General features: G+C 34.0%; 1 protein-coding gene across 4 annotated transcripts in view; it reads left to right on the top strand.

Moving 5' to 3' along the window:
* TRPC1 (transient receptor potential cation channel subfamily C member 1) overlaps positions 1 to 17,611 on the top strand; it is a 72,604-nt gene that overhangs the window by 13,200 nt on the left and 41,793 nt on the right. For 2 of the 4 annotated variants that reach the window (XM_074191147.1, XM_074191149.1), the window contains exons 2-4: positions 1,215 to 1,369; positions 7,491 to 7,592; positions 10,730 to 10,932. In XM_074191147.1, coding sequence (XP_074047248.1) covers positions 1,215 to 1,369; positions 7,491 to 7,592; positions 10,730 to 10,932 — 460 coding nt within the window. Of the gene's footprint in view, positions 1 to 1,214; positions 1,370 to 7,490; positions 7,593 to 10,729; positions 10,933 to 17,611 lie in introns of those variants that run through there. The other 2 variants (XM_074191148.1, XM_074191150.1) reach the window with 2 other exon arrangements.

The following is a 17,611-nucleotide window of genomic DNA, read 5'->3' as shown; positions in this document are numbered from 1 at the left end:
GAAGACATAAAATTGTTTTTGGTGCTAATTTTTTTAATTCATGTAATTCTGCCTCATTAAAGGCTAACAGGTTGGTTAAACCATTATCTTTTGTTTTACATGTTCTGTTTGATTATTTTTTAATAGTTAAATGTATAAGATAATTAAATGATTTTTTTCTTTGTAATCTTGAGTTTGTATTTTTCTTGACAGAATATATCAGATTTCTAGCTTACTTAGATGACTTTCTGAGATATTAACACTCATTATTCCATATCCTAACCATTATATATTTTCTTTAGTCATTAGTTAAATTTGGTTAGTTCAAAAACTGAGTTTTTTACAGCCGCTAACTAGTTTTATGCCTTTGAGTACTTTCTGAGCTTTTTTTTTTAGGTTTTTGCAAGGCAGTGGGGTTAAGTGGCTTGCCCAAGGCCATACAACTAGGTAATTATTAAGTGTCTGAGGCGGGATTTGAACTCAGGTACTCCTGACTCCAGGGCCGGCGCTCTATCCACTGTGCCACCTAGTTGCCCCATTTCTGAGCTTTTTTCTAACCTCTGATAATGGTTTTGAAAGATGACCTCTTTACTCTAGATTTTTAACTTTTCCCTTGTATTTTCATACTACATTTTTTCTTTTAATATTCTTGCTCTCTTTTTATTAATAGGGACCTTCATCTTAACTTTGTTTATCTGAATATATGTGACTTTAGACATAACTGAATTAAATTTTTCATATAGTAATAAAGTGGTCCAACTTTTCAAAGTTATTTTTTAATTCTCCTCTATTAGGGCAGCTTGGTGGCGCAGTGGATAGAGCGCCGGCCCTGGAGTCAGGAGGATCTGAGTTCAAATTTGGCCTCAGACACTTAATAACTAACTGTGTGACCTTGGGCAAGTCATTTAACCCATTGACTTACATTTTTAAAAAATCTAAAAAATTCTCTTCTGTATCTGAATGTTTTGCTTTTTGTTCCATTTAAATTTCTTGGTTTTTATTTTTAATATAGTCTGCATCAATAGGGTTTTTTTATATGAGATGGTAATTTATTCTGAGCAAGAAAATACTCAGATTTTTCTTTTTTATATTTGTATTAGGGTTTTCTCTAATAAAATTAATGTACTTTTTTAGTATCTTAAATCAGTGAAATAATTAACTATATTTATTTTTACAGCCATTCACTGTTTAATTTGCTATGGATATTAAATCATGCTTGTATATTGGTTATTTAGGTGACTATTATATGGTTAAAAAGCTGTTGGAGGAAAACAGTGCCGGTGACATGAACATAAATTGCGTAGATGTGCTTGGGAGGAATGCCGTTACCATAACTATTGAAAACGAAAACTTGGATATTCTGCAGCTTCTTTTGGACTACGGTTGTCAGGTACAAGGCTAAATAATTTTATTTAATAATTGAAATAACTCAGGTATTCTAGGTTTTTGAGTTTTCTTGTCTTGATTTCTGATTCATTTTTACAAATATAAAAACAAAAATATCTTTCCTCATAGGAACTGCATATAGTTTAGTGCTTGATTTCTCTACTTCCAGTTTCCTTTTAATTTCTCTCAGTTGTATTATATAGGATGTGGTCATAATAACATGATTGATATGCTAAAGGATTCCATTTTATTTTTATGTTTTTATCAGAGAGCTTAGTAATACAGTTTGTTCTCATGAATATTTCTCTAGAATTAGGAGAAAAAAGTTTTCTGTATCCCAAGACAATTTTAGTGTTGTAATTGCAAATTTTATCACTGTCTTATAAAACTGTTTCCATTTTGACCATTTTTTTCATGTTAACTTTTATAAAATTTTCTTTTCTTTCTTTTTTTTTTTTTGCCTGAAATCTTATCTGTTTGGTCACAGATCAAGGTGAATGATCTTTTCGTAGAAAATTTGACCTTTTCCATTTGTCTTCAAATCAGTGCAGGTAGGAGGACAGGAGTAAGAATATATATTTATCAAGTCCTGGGAGAATTCAGTTAGAGGTCCAAAATAACTTGCTATTGCTTTTCTCTGTTTCAGTTAGGTTTTAATGAAATTTAATGCTTCAAATGAATTGTCTACAAGTGTATGCATGATGAAATTAGGTAGTATGATGATAAAGAAATTGTTTTACACATATGATTTATGAAATCAGTCTTTAGTGTTTTATTATAATTATGTCTCTTAGCTTTATGTATAACAGTACAAAATATTTGATTAGAAAAAAAGTTGAAGACTAGGAATTGTACATATTTGCCTATATGTATCTTTATTATATATTTATACAGTATGAGTAGATTAGCTATGGTAGACCAGATAAGCATATCTATATCTATCTATATATATCTATCTATCTATATGAAAGTTTATATATATTATATATATATATATATATATATATATATATATATGAATTAGGTGATGTGTACAATACATATGCATATAATGCACTTGCAGATGCATACATACTTAGATACAGACAGACTTGAGAGGCAGCTTGGAATGACTTCAAATTTAGTGAGTCTTTGGTTCAGGTCTTCTTTTTGACTTGTGTGATTGGGGCAAGGTATATATTACCTCAGAGTCATCCTGAACAGCACAAACGTTTTTTAAATTTATTTTTATTAAAGATATTATTTGAGTTTTACAATTTTCCCCCCAATCTTACCTCCCTCCCCCACCCCCCCACGGAAAGCAATCTGTCAGTCTTTATTTTGTTTCCATGTTGTACATTGATCCAAATTGAGTGTGATGAGAACAACACAAACATTTAAGAAGATGAGGAAATATAGAATAGATTTTAGAAAAGGTTTTACATGAAAAGGAATTAAGATAAAAGAAATATTTAGAGGATAAAATTCAGTTATTTGGAAATTTTAGTTATGAGGGACATTTCATTTCCTTGATGATGCTGGAAAAAATGATTTTTTACTGCATTTATCTGTGCATATAAAAACACATGTATTGTTTTTATATGTGTGTATGTTTATACCACTTAACTTACTTACATACTCATAAGTTAGCAAAAATTAATGAGCAAGGCCCTATTATAAGTGGATGTTAAAAAGAAATGAAAAACATAGTTCCTACCTTAAAGGAACTTACTGTAAAGGACATGGTTAGAAATGTAAGGCATATAGGTATAAGAGCACATTTGATGAATGTTAAAAGAATAGGAATTTAAATAACAAAATTACTGTGATTTGGGATGGTTAAAAAAGGCTTTGTGAAGGGAGTGGAAATTAAATTGAATCTTGAAGGTAAGTTGAGAGAAGTGAGGAGAACAAATGTGTGGAGAGAAGAATTACAAATTATGCATCTAAAGACAGCGTATAATACCTGTTTGGAACTAGAGAGCAGTGGAAAATATTACTTTAAAAACTATTTGGGGGGGGCGGCTAGGTGGCGCAGTGGGGGGCGGCTAGGTGGCGCAGTGGATAAAGCACCGGCCCTGGAGTCAGGAGTACCTGGGTTCAAATCCAGCCTCAGACACTTAATAATTACCTAGCTGTGTGGCCTTGGGCAAGCCACTTAACCCCATTTGCCTTGCCAAAAAAAAACAAAACCTATTTGGGGCCAAATTCTAGAGGATCTGAAAGGCCATCCTAATGTGTTTGAAATTTTATCCTTCAGGCACTGGGAGCTATTGATGTTTTCCGAACAGGAAAATATGATAAAATAATTATATATTAGAAAGATTAATCTGATGAATTTGTGGAAGATAGAATAATATTTGAAGTTTGAAGTAATGAGGGTCAGAACTATAATGTTGGTGTTATGAATTTAAGGGAAAGAATAAATGTGATAGATTTTATATAGTAAGGATCATTAGAAGTTGGTGAATATATGTGGGGCAAGGGGAGGAAGAGAAGAGATATGAAGGAGAGGGAAAAGTCATAGATGACTTGAAACTTTTGAACTTGGATGACTTTGATGTTGATGAAACTTAGCATAAATCAAAAAGGAGAAGGTGGGATGTCTTAAGGGTGATGTTACTTTGATTTTAGGCATTTTAAGTTTCAGCCAAAAGAGAGATGCCAAAGTAGAGATTCCAAGAGATTTAGAGATTGTATAACTAAATCTGGGGAAAAAAGTCAGAGATAGAGGTAAAAATGTGAGGGTCTTTTACATGGAAGTGATATTTGAAACTGGAATAATTGAATGAGATCTTCACTGAAGAGATTGTAGGGAGGTCATGTTGAAGGACTCTGTTGGGGGGGGAGGACATCCATATTTGAAAGGCCTAATAAGGAAAAAAAACAGCAAAAAATACAGAAAATAATTTAGTAAGAGGTAGGGGATAATCAAGCATCCTTGCCAGGGAGAGAAATTTTTTTTAAGGTTTTTTTTTTTTGGCAAGGCAAATGGGGTTAAGTGGCTTGCCCAAGGCCACACAGCTAGGTAATTATTAAGTGTCTGAGACCAGATTTGAACCTAGGTACTCCTGACTCCAAGGCCGGTGCTCTATCCACTATGCCACCTAGCCGCCCCCCAGGGAGAGAATTTAATGAAATATAAAGTGGTTCACATTCTCAAGTGTGAAAGGACAGGGAGAATGAGAATTGAGTAACCTCTGGGTTGATTGTAAGGCCATTGATGAGTTTCAAGAGTATAGTTAACACTACAAAAGAGAGGAATCAATATTATATTAAGGAATACTTTATAATCCTTAAAGTGCTATAGAAATGTCAGTTATTATTAAGGAATAAATGGATAATGAGGGAAAAGATTGAAGGTATAGATCACTCCTTTTAGAAATTTGACAGTTAAAAAGGAGGAAAGATAACTAGATAGTAAGTAAAGAAAGCAGGAGGATTAAGGGAAATCTTTTTTCAAGGTAGAGGAAATCTGGATGTGCTGGTAGAAGAAAGGAACTAAAGAAGAGGGAGAAACTTGAAAGAATATAATTCTAGAAAAAAAAAGAAAAACTTTTAGAGAAAAGGAAGAGAGCAATGAGATTAGCAGCAGAGGTGAAGAGTGAGGTAACTTTGAAGAAAGAACATTTCTGTGGGAAAGAATACAAGAAAGGGTCAGCTAGGTGGCAAAGTGGATAGAGCACCGGCCTTGGAGTCAGGAGAACCTGAGTTCAAATGTGACCTCAAGACAATTAATAATTACCTAGCTGTGTGGCCTTGGGCAAGTCACTTAACCCATTGCCTTGCAAAAACTTAAAAAAAAAGAATGCTGGAATGTATGTAGAGATAGTCTTGAGTTGGAGAGAATGGCCTTGGTTGTTTCAATAAGAATGTACACATTAAAACAGATATGAGAATACTGCTATGTGGGGAAATTTTGGAGACAAAGTTAGTGGAAAATGTTGCATATTCATATATTTAAATACTTATATAGCCTTTTGAGATAGAATTACACCAAGGAAGATATCTCTTGTTACAAAGTGGTTAATATAGTAATTTATCTAACTTTTGGTTCTAGTATATTCTCTATAAAAATAAGGAAATATAGAAATAAAGTTTATTCCTTAGGCATTTTTACATATTATAAACTATATTGTGAACTTGTCTCTTCTTAAAAAGAATATATCTTTTGGATTAGGCTTGTGTTTCCATTACTAGAAAAATCAGCTTATTTTGAAACAAAATTAACCTTGAAAAATCAGATACACGATCATGAACTATTGTGCTGTATCTAATGCAGTGATTTCTGTTGTGTGACCTACTCAATTGTATTTTTACATAATACTAATCCTTTAGGGGTTATTGAGATGTTAGTCCTTTCATTAAGTGGTCTTAGTCTGCTGTCAGTCTGCTTTATCCTTTCTCACTCTTATTAATCATTTCTCAGTGTGTCAACATCTAGCAACCTTCCTTCCCCATCTTTGCTTCTAGTCCATTGTCCATCTGCCAGCAACAGTTAGCACTTGATTTTAAGAACAACTTAATTTTCCATACAATTTCCAATCAATTTTGAATATGAATCCACATTTTAGGGGGCATAGCATGCATTTATTTATTTTTACTTTCTTTCCCTCTATTTATGACTGTCTTCCAAATGATTGAGGTGGCTAGATTATGGTTGTATGATTGCCAGTTAAGTGGGTTAAAATTTTAATTGTTCATTTTATTTATTTGTATTTGCTTCAGTGTTCATTGGTTAGTTGTAGAGTAGTAATTGTTGAAATTGAAAAGAAAGCAATGTTTGCAAAACATCAGAAAGATAGTGAAATAATATTTTGCCCTGTTTAACATAGGCTCGAGACTGAAAAAAAGCAACAATGGGTCTTCTCACTCCTTTCTTGAATATGACATCTTTGCTTTATAACATTTTTGTTTGTTTTTGTTTTGGAGATGGGAAGAGAGAGGGTAATGTGAGAATTATCAACAGGAGGCCAGATGTGTCAAGCAGGGATTTTTATAGTGATGTAGGAAGGGTCTAAGCAGGTTCATTTTTCTCTGTGTCTTTCTGCAAGGAGACGAAATGATCATTTGGTCCAGATGTTAGGTAGCCCAGTTTACTTTTGGATCCTTAGGTGAAATAAAGGGAAGCTTAATTTTACTTAGTGGATATTTCCTAAGCTTATGGAGTGATTATAAAATATATAAAACATGTGTTCCCTTCTAAGACTCAAGAAAGAGATTTGTAATTGGTTTTTAATTGTCCAATGTAGTGAACAACTTTTGAAATATTTTAAGAATTTGAAATATAAAAATATTATATATTAGTAGGACATTTTGTTAGGCTAGTTTACTATTGTGCTTATGTTTTTCCTCCTAAACCTCTTCCTCCTGTTCTTTTCATTTATCTGTCATTATATTGGCATGATCCTCTAGAGGTCTGTGAATCTCTGGGGATTTGAAGGCCCCAAACTTTAGTAGCTTCTTGCTTACTTTTTGCTCCAGATGAGACTAAATGCCATATTAGGGTATAAGTTGGAAGATAGTGATTTTCAAGTTCTGTTTTTCTCTTTCTATCTTTAATGGTCCCAGAAGTCTGATCTTTGTAATTTATGCTTCATATTGTCAGATTGGTAGCACTTAGTTAACTATATGCATTTTATCAATAAGAATAGAAAGTTTTTACCTTGGTGAGAATGTATTTTCCATTTTTTACATTCTCATGGGCTGCATCAATGATTAATTTCACTAAAATAAATAAGAGTACTTTATGTTCAGTAATAGTTCTTGGCAGTTTCTTTTATAATGATTTGAACTTTTAAGATTCTTTTGATCCCTAGTTAAAAAGTAAAGATCTTGGAAAAAAATTTAACTTTTAGTGCTGTGTGGATCAGCATAGTTTCACAGGGAATAGCCCCATTAGTCAAGTATCAGTTACTTAATCAGCTTATGAACTGAAGCAGGGACAGAAATAACATGTTGTAGCCATAGAAATAAGCTAAAGCAAGTAAACATACAATTGATAATTTTTTAATATTCATTATTACTGTATGTAATACAGTTTTTAAAAATTAGTAGAGTTAAACTAGTTGTAGTTCTGAAACTACTAAGGAATAGTTTACCTTTTTTATATTTTCTAATTTCATTTTAACCTTTTTTTTTTAAAGTCCACAGATGCACTTTTGGTGGCTATCGACTCTGAAGTAGTGGGAGCTGTTGATATACTACTTAATCATCGACCAAAACGATCATCAAGACCAAGTATAGTAGTTAGTACTCTTAAATATTTTTTTAATTTAGATTTTTAAAATCAGATTTGAATCAGCAGAGTAGCTACCATGCCCATGAACACCTATTTATTCTTCCTCAAAACCTTTTTTTTACTTGAAGAATCATATTCCAATGGATTCTCTTCCCAAGCAAATTAACTCCCTTAGTGTAAGTTAAGTACTTTCCAGATTGTTCATTAGATGCTTTGAGGCATCCAAAAGGGCTCTTAGTGACTGAACTGACCTTTTGACTGAGAGGGATGCCCTCAGTTTTGTGGATGGGTACCAGAATTATTGGCTTCATGGTACCAGTCTACAGTGGGAAAAAAAAGACCTTGAACACATAGCTTATTTACAGATTGTTTTCCATGCATGATTTGAGAATTTTGATCCTTTACCCTTGATATCTGAAATTTCTCTTTCACAATTAGGACAAAAAAAGCAGTGAGTATGAATCTTGCCACAGGCTCTGTGTCTCTTTTTAGCTTAAGTGGGAATTATAAGTGACAGGGCTTAGAAAGGTAAAGGAAGTTAACCCCTTCAAAAGACTCAGAAGACCCACTTCCTCCTAATGTTTTTTTCCCTTGTCATGACACCTCTATCTTAGCTCGTTGTCTGATTTGGTAGTCTATTCTGTATTCTTAGTCCTGGGTTCCAGACCCTAATCTTTTGTCTGCAGCTTGTGCTCCAAACTTCTTCCTTGTAGGGATTTACTTATTGACTGTGAAATAGAGGAGATATTATTCTAGTGTCACCATTATTTCCAGCAGAATTATATGATCTTTGTTTTGGAAGGAATACCTTCTATGACATTTGTGAAAAGGAGTCATCTAGTCTCTTTTCAAACAATTCTAGTAACGGAAAACTCATTTCTTTCAAGGTATTCTACTCGGTTATTCATTTAGTAGCAAATTGAACTGCTTCTCCCTGAGAACTTCTATCCATAGATACAGGTTCTCTTCTTAGGAATAATTCCCAAGAAATTTATTATCTTTGACACATGTATTCTTTCAGATGTTCAAAGTCCACTACTCTCTCTCCTCTTAACTGCCTGCACTGCCCTGCTTCCCTTGCAACTCATCTTTCACAAGATGCAGCTCAAGTTATACATATTCTATGAAGAGTATGGATTTTAAAAATCTGTAGCTGATGTAAACATAGTTAAAATGTTTAATAAGAGTATGACTACAGAATTCTATAGTTGAAGATTAAAACTTTCCTTGTAGCTTATATTTGAAAATTGTTTTTCACCTTTGAGATATAGGTAACATTTAGTAAAAGATAAAAATTCTGATGACATATTGCAATTTCAGCATATTGTGTTCAAATCCTTGATCTTATCGTGTATGGTAAATTAGGAATTAGTACAAAGATGTTTTGTTCTTTTTTAAATTATCTGCTAGCCTCTGAATTTTCTAGATAAGAAATGACTACTATTTTTGTGTGCTTTCTTTTTAAGTTCAGTGAAACTTAATGATTTTCCTTTCTACTAGTAAAAGTGATCTTTTTGAGCAGTGGCCTTTCAAGTACAGTTGCTGGTTATACATGGTTCTTATTTTAAAATATAAAGTAAGAAACTTGGACTTTTAGATAGGTGGACCTTTTTTTTTTGTGAAACTATTCTCCAGGAGAATTTTGCATTATATTTCTAAAACCAAATAGGAACAATTTGGTTTTCATAATATTTGTGATGTGCTTTAGTGTGCTGCTCTTTCTCTTGTCACAAGTAAAGATAAGAAAACTAAACTGGTGTAGATTACATACAGATATCCTGCTGTCATGTAACTTCTTGATTTTATAATGGAAGCTAATTGAATTACTTTAAAATGATGGAATGAAAAAAATTTTGTCAGAATTCTGCTGTTGCATGAAAATTTACATCTTTTGTTAAACTTTTACTCCTATTGGCTGCTAATCTTTACTTCCTCTTTCCTTCACCAGGCACCTCTGCACTAATAATATTCATGCTTTTGAGTAACCATGACAGGAAGATAGCTAAATGATGTCTACAGGGCATATTTGTAGAGATTTGTGAACTGCAAAGTTGTGCAACCCTTCCCCTTTTCCACCTCACCATCTGGATTTTGTTATCCCACCATGTTTTGAATTGAAATGGAGAGTTAGAGAAACATCTCATTTTTCCCATCCATTTATGTTACACATTTCTTTTATTTCATTTGTTCATGCAATTTCTTTTTTTCCAAGTTTGTTTTGACATCACTAAAATTGTAAAGCACATTTTCCTGGGAAATAAGAAACTATAGCAATGGATTTTAAATATAAGTATATTTTGCTTATAGTTAATTTATTCTAGAAAAAATTAAGCAAAGGATTTTGTGGATTATAGTTGGTTCAGAATAATGTTATAACATTATTATGGGATTTGGTTATAATGTATTAATATTACCATTTAAAATGATATTAGTCAGGGCAGTATTCTCTGGGAAGCTCTTCACATATCTCATGAGAAATTTAGCATAATACTAGTATATATAAAATATATGCTAATATATTACAGTGCTTAAATATATAATATATGTTTTATATATGCAAATATATTGTGATACTGATATATGTACTAATAAGCTTATTTCACAAGTAAAAATCATTCTATTTATGAGCCTGATATTACATCAGAGGTTCATTTTATGGATGAGGAGATTTGAGTCCTAAATGATTAATTGGATCATCAATAGTTCTTTCATTTATATGCTCCTGTGAACATTTGTAATTATATTAGGATCCCTGAAGTATAGTGAATCATGAAATCATGGAAAGTATTAAAATCATTGTTTATAGTACTTTTTTGAGAAACTTCCTTTTTTTTTGGCTTAAAAACCTAATCATGACAGTTTTTGCTATTTTGAAATTGTCTTGCTGGCATGTTTTATTTCATTCAGATTAAAGTTAAGTTTTTGGCTTCAATTATATGATAATCAGCAACTAACCCTGAATTTCACAAAAATTTTATGGTTCCAATAGAGGTGTTGATAATATTTTTCACTGTCTTTATTATACCCTTTAGGTTTTTAGATATTTTTCTTCTTCTCTAGATGTTTCTCACTTGAATCTCTTGGAAAAGCTTCTTCTTAAGATGCAAATTATGACCTCTGAACATTGATATAAATATCTTTCAGAAATTAATGGAACGCATTCAGAATCCTGAGTATTCAACAACTATGGATGTTGCTCCAGTCATATTAGCTGCTCATCGTAACAACTATGAAATTCTTACAATGCTTTTAAAACAGGATGTATCTCTACCCAAACCTCATGCAGTGGGTTGTGAATGTACACTATGCTCTGCAAAAAACAAGAAGGACAGTCTAAGACATTCCAGGTCAGAAAGTTAAGGTGCTAATTAACTAATAAGGTATCTGATAGCTATGATATAGTATTGTGTATTAGTAAATCAGTTACTTGATTGTTTCCTTTTGTGATTCTTCCTGTTTTATTGGAAAAGCTATTTTTGTGCAACTCCTTTTATTTCCACAGGGAACCAGTGGCAAAAAAAATGCAGCAGAGTGCTTACAGTGTCACAGTTCTTAGATTATCATCAAATGTGATTTTAGTTGCTTGTCTTCTTAATGTGCTATATCTCTATGATGATAGTATCATATTAAATGAATAAAAAAGTCAGCAAGCATTCATAAAATTCTTACCATGTGCCAGGTACTGTAGATATTGGGCATACATAGACAAAAATGAAACAAACTTTGCTATCAAGGAACATATGTTCTATCTGGAGAGACAACACATATGTCAGTATGCACATTTTATGCAAAGTAAATGTAGGTTAAGTGCTTTTGGTGGGCTCAGACACTGGCAACTAGAAGAGGGCAGGAAAGTCTTCAAGTAGAAGTGGTATTTGCAAGTTTTGAAGGAAATAAAGCATGTTAAGAGGTGAAGGTGAAGACGGAAGCTTTCTGTGGATGGAGTACACAGTGCGAAGATGCGAAGATGGGAGATGGAATATCATGCATGAAATATATAGCAAGAAGACCAATTTGGCTGGATCATACAGTGTGATAAAGGGCAGAAATATATAATAATATGAGAAGGATAAGTTGGGACCAACCAGACTGAGGAGGCTTTAAAATCCAGAGGCAATATTAAACCATTGGAGTTGATTGGAATTGATGGAGCAGAGGAGTAAAATGGTCATGCCTGTTACTTTTGGAAGCTCACTTTGGCAACTAGGTATAGGATCGATTAGAGAAGAAAGATGGGGTAGGGAGTAAAGAAGTATCTCAATAGTCCAGGAAGGTGGTGATGAGGGCCTGAATTAGGATAATGGCCACATGAATGGAGTGGATGTTGTGGAAGTAGATTTGGCAAGATTTGATCATTGATGGGATATGTCAGGGTTTGAGATATGAAGGGAAGAGCTCAGCATAGGAGACATTTGTAAACTTTGAAAATGAGAAGAATGATGGTAGATAGGTAACTTCAGAAGAAGATTACATTTGGAAGAAAAGTGAGTTCAGTTTTGGATACATTGAGTTTGAGATATTGGGGACATTCAGCTTGAAATTCCAGTAAGCTTTTGGAGAGACCTAATTGGAGCTCAGGAGAGAGATGAGTGCTTGGTATATTAACTTGGGAGTCATTGACAGAGATATTAATTAAACTTTGTGATAAAAAATGCAGAGAGAAAATCAGAAAGGACATAGAAGAGGACCACACTTTGTTATATTATCAGTGATAAAAAAAAAAGAATGAACAGAGAGGCATGAAGAGAACCAAGAAAGGGCATTGTTGCACAAATCTAGAGAGAAAGGAGTATCTCAAAGACAAGAGTAGTCAGTATTGTCAAATACTGCAGAGAGGCTAAGAAGAATGAAGACTGAGGAAAATTCTATCAGATTTGACAATTAAAAGATCTTGGATGAAGAAATAGAGATGTGAAGAACTTTATAAGATTCTCCAAAACTTTTATTTTAATATTCAATGACTTGAATGCAAAAGTAGGCAGAAGCTGTGTTGGAAAATATGGTTCAGTTGAGAGCAAGATATGAGAGTGACTACAAATAAACATCATAGTTTTTTTTTACATCATGAATACTTTAATTAAGAAAAGAGCAATGAGCACCTAATGACAATATTAAAAATGAAATTATATTTTTAATAAACAGGAGACTACTGGTTTCAGAGATAATCATTGTAGAAGGGACCAGATAAATACCAAACTAGAGAAGAAAATAAAAATGATAGTATACTGTGACTCAATGAACAAGCATCTATTAAATACTTAGCATGTGCCATGGCACCTCTGATTGCCCTTACAGTGTGAAACAAATATTTAAGGCTTAGAGAGGTCAAGAAGGATGAGGACCAAGAAAAAGTCATTGGATTTGCCATTTAGAAGATCACTGTTAACTTTGTAGATAATTGTTTTAGTTGAATGATGGGGTTGGACACTAGATTGTAGAGTTAAGAAGAGAATGAGAAGAAATGAAACAGAGACTTTCTTTTTTTTTATTTATTTACTTAAAGCAATGGGGTTAAGTGACTTGCCCAAGGCCACACAGCTAGGTAATTTTTATGTGCCTGTGGTCAGATTTGAACTCAGGTCGTCTTGACTTCAGGACTGGTACTCTATCCACTATGCCACCTAGCTTCCCTAAACAGAGACTTTCAAGCCTTGATGATGATCATTCATCCATCCATCCATGAAGATGGGAGAGATGTGGGCATATTTGTAGATAACAAGAAAGAATCCAGTTATCAGGGAGTAATTGAAGATTAGAGAGAAGTGATGTTAGAGAGGGAGAGTCAGCTGGAGAAGACTGAATGGAATGGGAATCACTTGTGTATAAAGAGGAATTATCCTTGGCAAGCAGAAGGGCCACTTCTTAATGTGAGGCAGAGGTGAAGTAGATGGTATGAGAAGACATCTGAATGTTGCAATATGAAATGGAGGGGAGAAGAGAAACGCTTGGGAAATGACCTCAACTGTTTCAGTGAAATATAAGGCAAAATTTTCAGCTGAGGGAGAGTAGAAGAAGGGAGAGCCATGAGAAGGGTTGAAAAGCTTTGGAAAAACTACTATGGTGAGAGTAATAGTGACTTGATTGCCTTGATGCAGTGAGGATCCAATTAATATTACGTAGCATCAATGAAACAATCAATTTATACACATTTTAAGTACATATTATGTGCCAGTCCATTGTGTGGATCTAGTTGGCATAGTCTCTCTACTTTTGTTCAACAGCATGTGAATTGGAGCAAAGGCAGTGGCTGATCTTGGCAAGGAATATTAGTGATAGAATAAAGAGGCAATAGTTAATAGAAGATAGTTTACAGTTGAACTGGATCAGCAAGAGGTCAGAAAAGGAAAAAGGAGTATGTAATCAGCATAGAGACTGTTGCCCAGAAAAGAACTGAGGGATAAAGAGTTTGGAGGTTATGGTGAATATGAAGAATGGGATTAAGGGATATAATGCTGAGGAAAAGATGGATTGATAAAAGGTAACTATCAGATAAGGGAGTCAGTCTCAGGAAGAAGGAAGAGAAAACTCGTGGATCATAGTAAGATCAAGAATATGACTATCTTGGGCAGCTAGGTGGTGCAGTGGATGGAGCATCGGCCCTGGAGTCAGGAGTACCTGAGATCAAATCTGGCCTCAGACACTTAATAATCATCTAGCTGTGTGACCTTGGGCAAGTCACTTAATCCCATTGCCCTGCAAAAAACAAACAAAAAGAACATGACTATCTCCATTTGAATAGCATGTGGAGATGATAAGCAGAGTTAAAGGATTAGATATGGTAGATAGAGTGCCTAAAGAATTATGGACAGGGGGCGACTAGGTGGTGCAGTGAATAGAGCATCGGTCCTGGAGTCAGGAGTACCTGGGTTCAAATCCGGTCTCAGACACTTAATAATTACCTAGCTGTGTGGCCTTGGGCAAGCCACTTAACCACATTTGCCTTGCAAAAAATAAAAAATAAAAAAAATAAAGTTCTGCATTCAGTATTCCAGCAAATTTGGAAAACAAGAGTAGCTCCTGGATGGAAAAGATCAGTTTACATTCCAGTTCAGAGGGAGGGCAAAGCCAAGGAATGTTCAAATTACTGAACAATTGTTCTCATTTCACATTGCAAGGTTATCCTTAAGGTAGGAAACTAGGCATAAGGAGCACGGTAGTCTTCAGTAATATGGGAACTGAGAATTACCAGAAGAGCAGACTGGTTTTTGAAGAAACAGAGGAACTAGAGACCAACTTGCCAACATTTTCTGGATTAAGGGAATTCCAGAAAAATACCTACTTCTGCTAATTGAGTACTTTAACTACAACAAAATACAGCAAGTTCTCAAAGGTGGGGGTATCAGATCATCCTACTTGTCTCTTGAGGAACCTGTTTATGGGCCGAGAAGCAACAGTTAGAACTCAGAATGAAACAACTGATTAGTTTAAGATCGAAAAAAGAGTATGACAAGGATGTGTGTTGTCATTTTATTTATTTAGCTCATACGCAAAATATATCATGCAAAATTCTAGACTGGATGAAACAAAAGCTGGAATTAAGATTGCCAGGAGAAATATCAACAATCTCAGTTATGCAGATGATAGTTCTGATGACAGAAAGGAAGAGGGAATTGTGAAGCTTCTTGATGAGGGTGAAAGAGGAGGGTATAAAAGTTGGCTTGAAGCTTGACATCAAAAAAATTAAGATCCTGGCAACTGGTCACATCACTTCCTGGCAAATAGAGGGAGAAGAAATGGAAGCAACATCAGATTTTCTGGGATCAAAGATTGCTGTAGATGTTTTCTGTAGTCATGAAATTGAAAGTCACTTGCTTCTTGGAGAGAAACCTATGTCAAATCTGAACAGCATACTAAAAAATAGAATCAGCTTGCTAACAAAGGTATAGTAAAGCTGTGGTTTTTCCAGTAGCAGGGTATGACTATGACAGTTGGATTATAAGGAAAACTGAATGCCATAGAATCAGTGCTTTCAAATTGTGGTGCTGGAAAAGACTTTTGAGAATTGCTTGGGCAGGAGGGAGCTCAAAACAATCAATACTTTTAAAAAATTAATTGACTGAACAACAGCTGAGATAGAATGGAGAAGTAGGTCATTGTAAGTAAATTGAGAATTTGTAAAGTTAAGGTATTTGTGGGCACATCAGTTGGAGTCCTTTAGAATGAAGGAAAGAATTATGGAAGAAAGATGATAAGCCAGGGCCTGAACTCAATAAAGAAGGAAAGCAGTTGTTTCAAAAGTCAATAGGAAAAGCCACTAGAATCTTGATCAGATGATAAACTTGATTGAATGAACCTCAAAAGAGGATTACTGACTGATAGTGGAATAGGGAGAGTATGGAAATGTCAGGAGATAGGAGTAAAAGTACAAATAGTGCAATATGGACAATTATATCATCTTTTATCCAAGCCTACTTGGACAAGATGCCATTTCCCCAAACTGGGAATTAGAAAAAAAAAATAAAGATGTTAACTTCGTTTAAAACTTTGAGAAATTCATTGTAAAAGACTGAAAGCCAGCCAGAAACTTTTGATCTTCTTGTCAAAGGGTAGCATGAGTTTGACTAACAAACTCATTTTTAGACAGAGACAAGTAAGACAGAACATATCCCCCTTCAACTCATTCCAGCCAAACTGGCCCTAACAGCATTTCTCAGCTACCTTTCCCAGCCTCTGTGCAGGCTGTCCTTGACACATGGACAACAACATCAGATAAGTAGACTTGGCTTCAGAACCCACTCAGACCACACTTGTTATAAGAAGCCTTCCATTATCCTCCATTGTCAGTACTGCTTTTCCAAAAATAGTTCTTCATTTCCTTCATATATATTTTGTGTATATTTATTAATATACCATGACAAGTGTTCTTATTGTTTTGTCTCCTCCAATAGAAATGTTTCTTTATTGCAGGGATTCTTTGATTTTTATTTGTGTTTAATGCATCTAATATGGTAGTAGACTTCATATTCTCTTTTGATTGATTGAATAGTAAATGGAGCTCTATTAATGAAACAAAGAACAAACTCTTTGGGGAGGGGGGTTCTGAGGATCTTCTTAGTCTCTCCAAGTTATCTTTTGGTGATGTGAGAAGGCCGGGGGGGGGGGGGGGGGGGGTTGATGAATTTAATGGTAAGATCCCTTAAAGACACAGATCCAGGATATAGGCATTAGAAGGAAAGTTTTGTCTTCCTTACATTTCAGGTCAGTAGGGTCAGGGCATTTAAGATATTTCATTGTAAATTCATTGGTTAGGAAACTTGTTAGGGCCACATGTGCTTGTAGAAACTAACAGAGTTTACCTGTGGTATGAATATGATTAACAGTTTGGGGTAATACATCCTTCTTTTCAGACCTATGTAGTACATTTTGATTGTTTTCTTGTGAATATCTTTTTTTCCCCCCATGTGAATTGCCACTGTATCTAGTATTTTTAGTTCTTGTTTTCTATGGCCAGTAACACTAAAAGTTAGTGTTTAATGCTTTACATTTCATACACACATGAGAGAATTTAGATTTTTATAATATATGTGCTTTGGAATTTTTTTTTTAGTCATTTGATAGAGAAGCTTAGAATCTTGTCAGATTTGAAGTTGGAAAGGAATTAATACTTTAATAATTTAAATTTAAGTTATTAATTGAGATGGTCATTCAAGCTGACTTTCATCATGATTGACTTTTGTGATCTTTTATTTTCTATCCCAGATTTTTTTCAAAATCGATAAGTTATATAACTGTTATCTCTTCTGGTAGAAAGTTATAGAAGTAACTGTATTTAACCTAAGTATAATTTTTTTGTTAATATTCTGAATGCTAGTTTTTCAGCTTTTCAAAATTGGAACTCTTTTCTAACCTATAAATAAAGAAATGAACTATAGGGGAACTTCTGAATGAAGAAACTACCTTTACCAGTGTAGATTGGCACTTTCTCTAGCACAAATCTTATGTTACGTAGAGCACTGATATTTAAGGGACTTTCCCAGTGATGTACAGCCACCACCTAGATCTCAAAGGTAGTACCTAAACCCAGGT

The sequence above is a fragment of the Macrotis lagotis genome, chromosome 6 (assembly GCF_037893015.1).
Source record: "Macrotis lagotis isolate mMagLag1 chromosome 6, bilby.v1.9.chrom.fasta, whole genome shotgun sequence".
NCBI classification, from domain to species: domain Eukaryota; kingdom Metazoa; phylum Chordata; class Mammalia; order Peramelemorphia; family Peramelidae; genus Macrotis; species Macrotis lagotis.
This window is presented reverse-complemented; position numbering and strand designations above follow the sequence as displayed.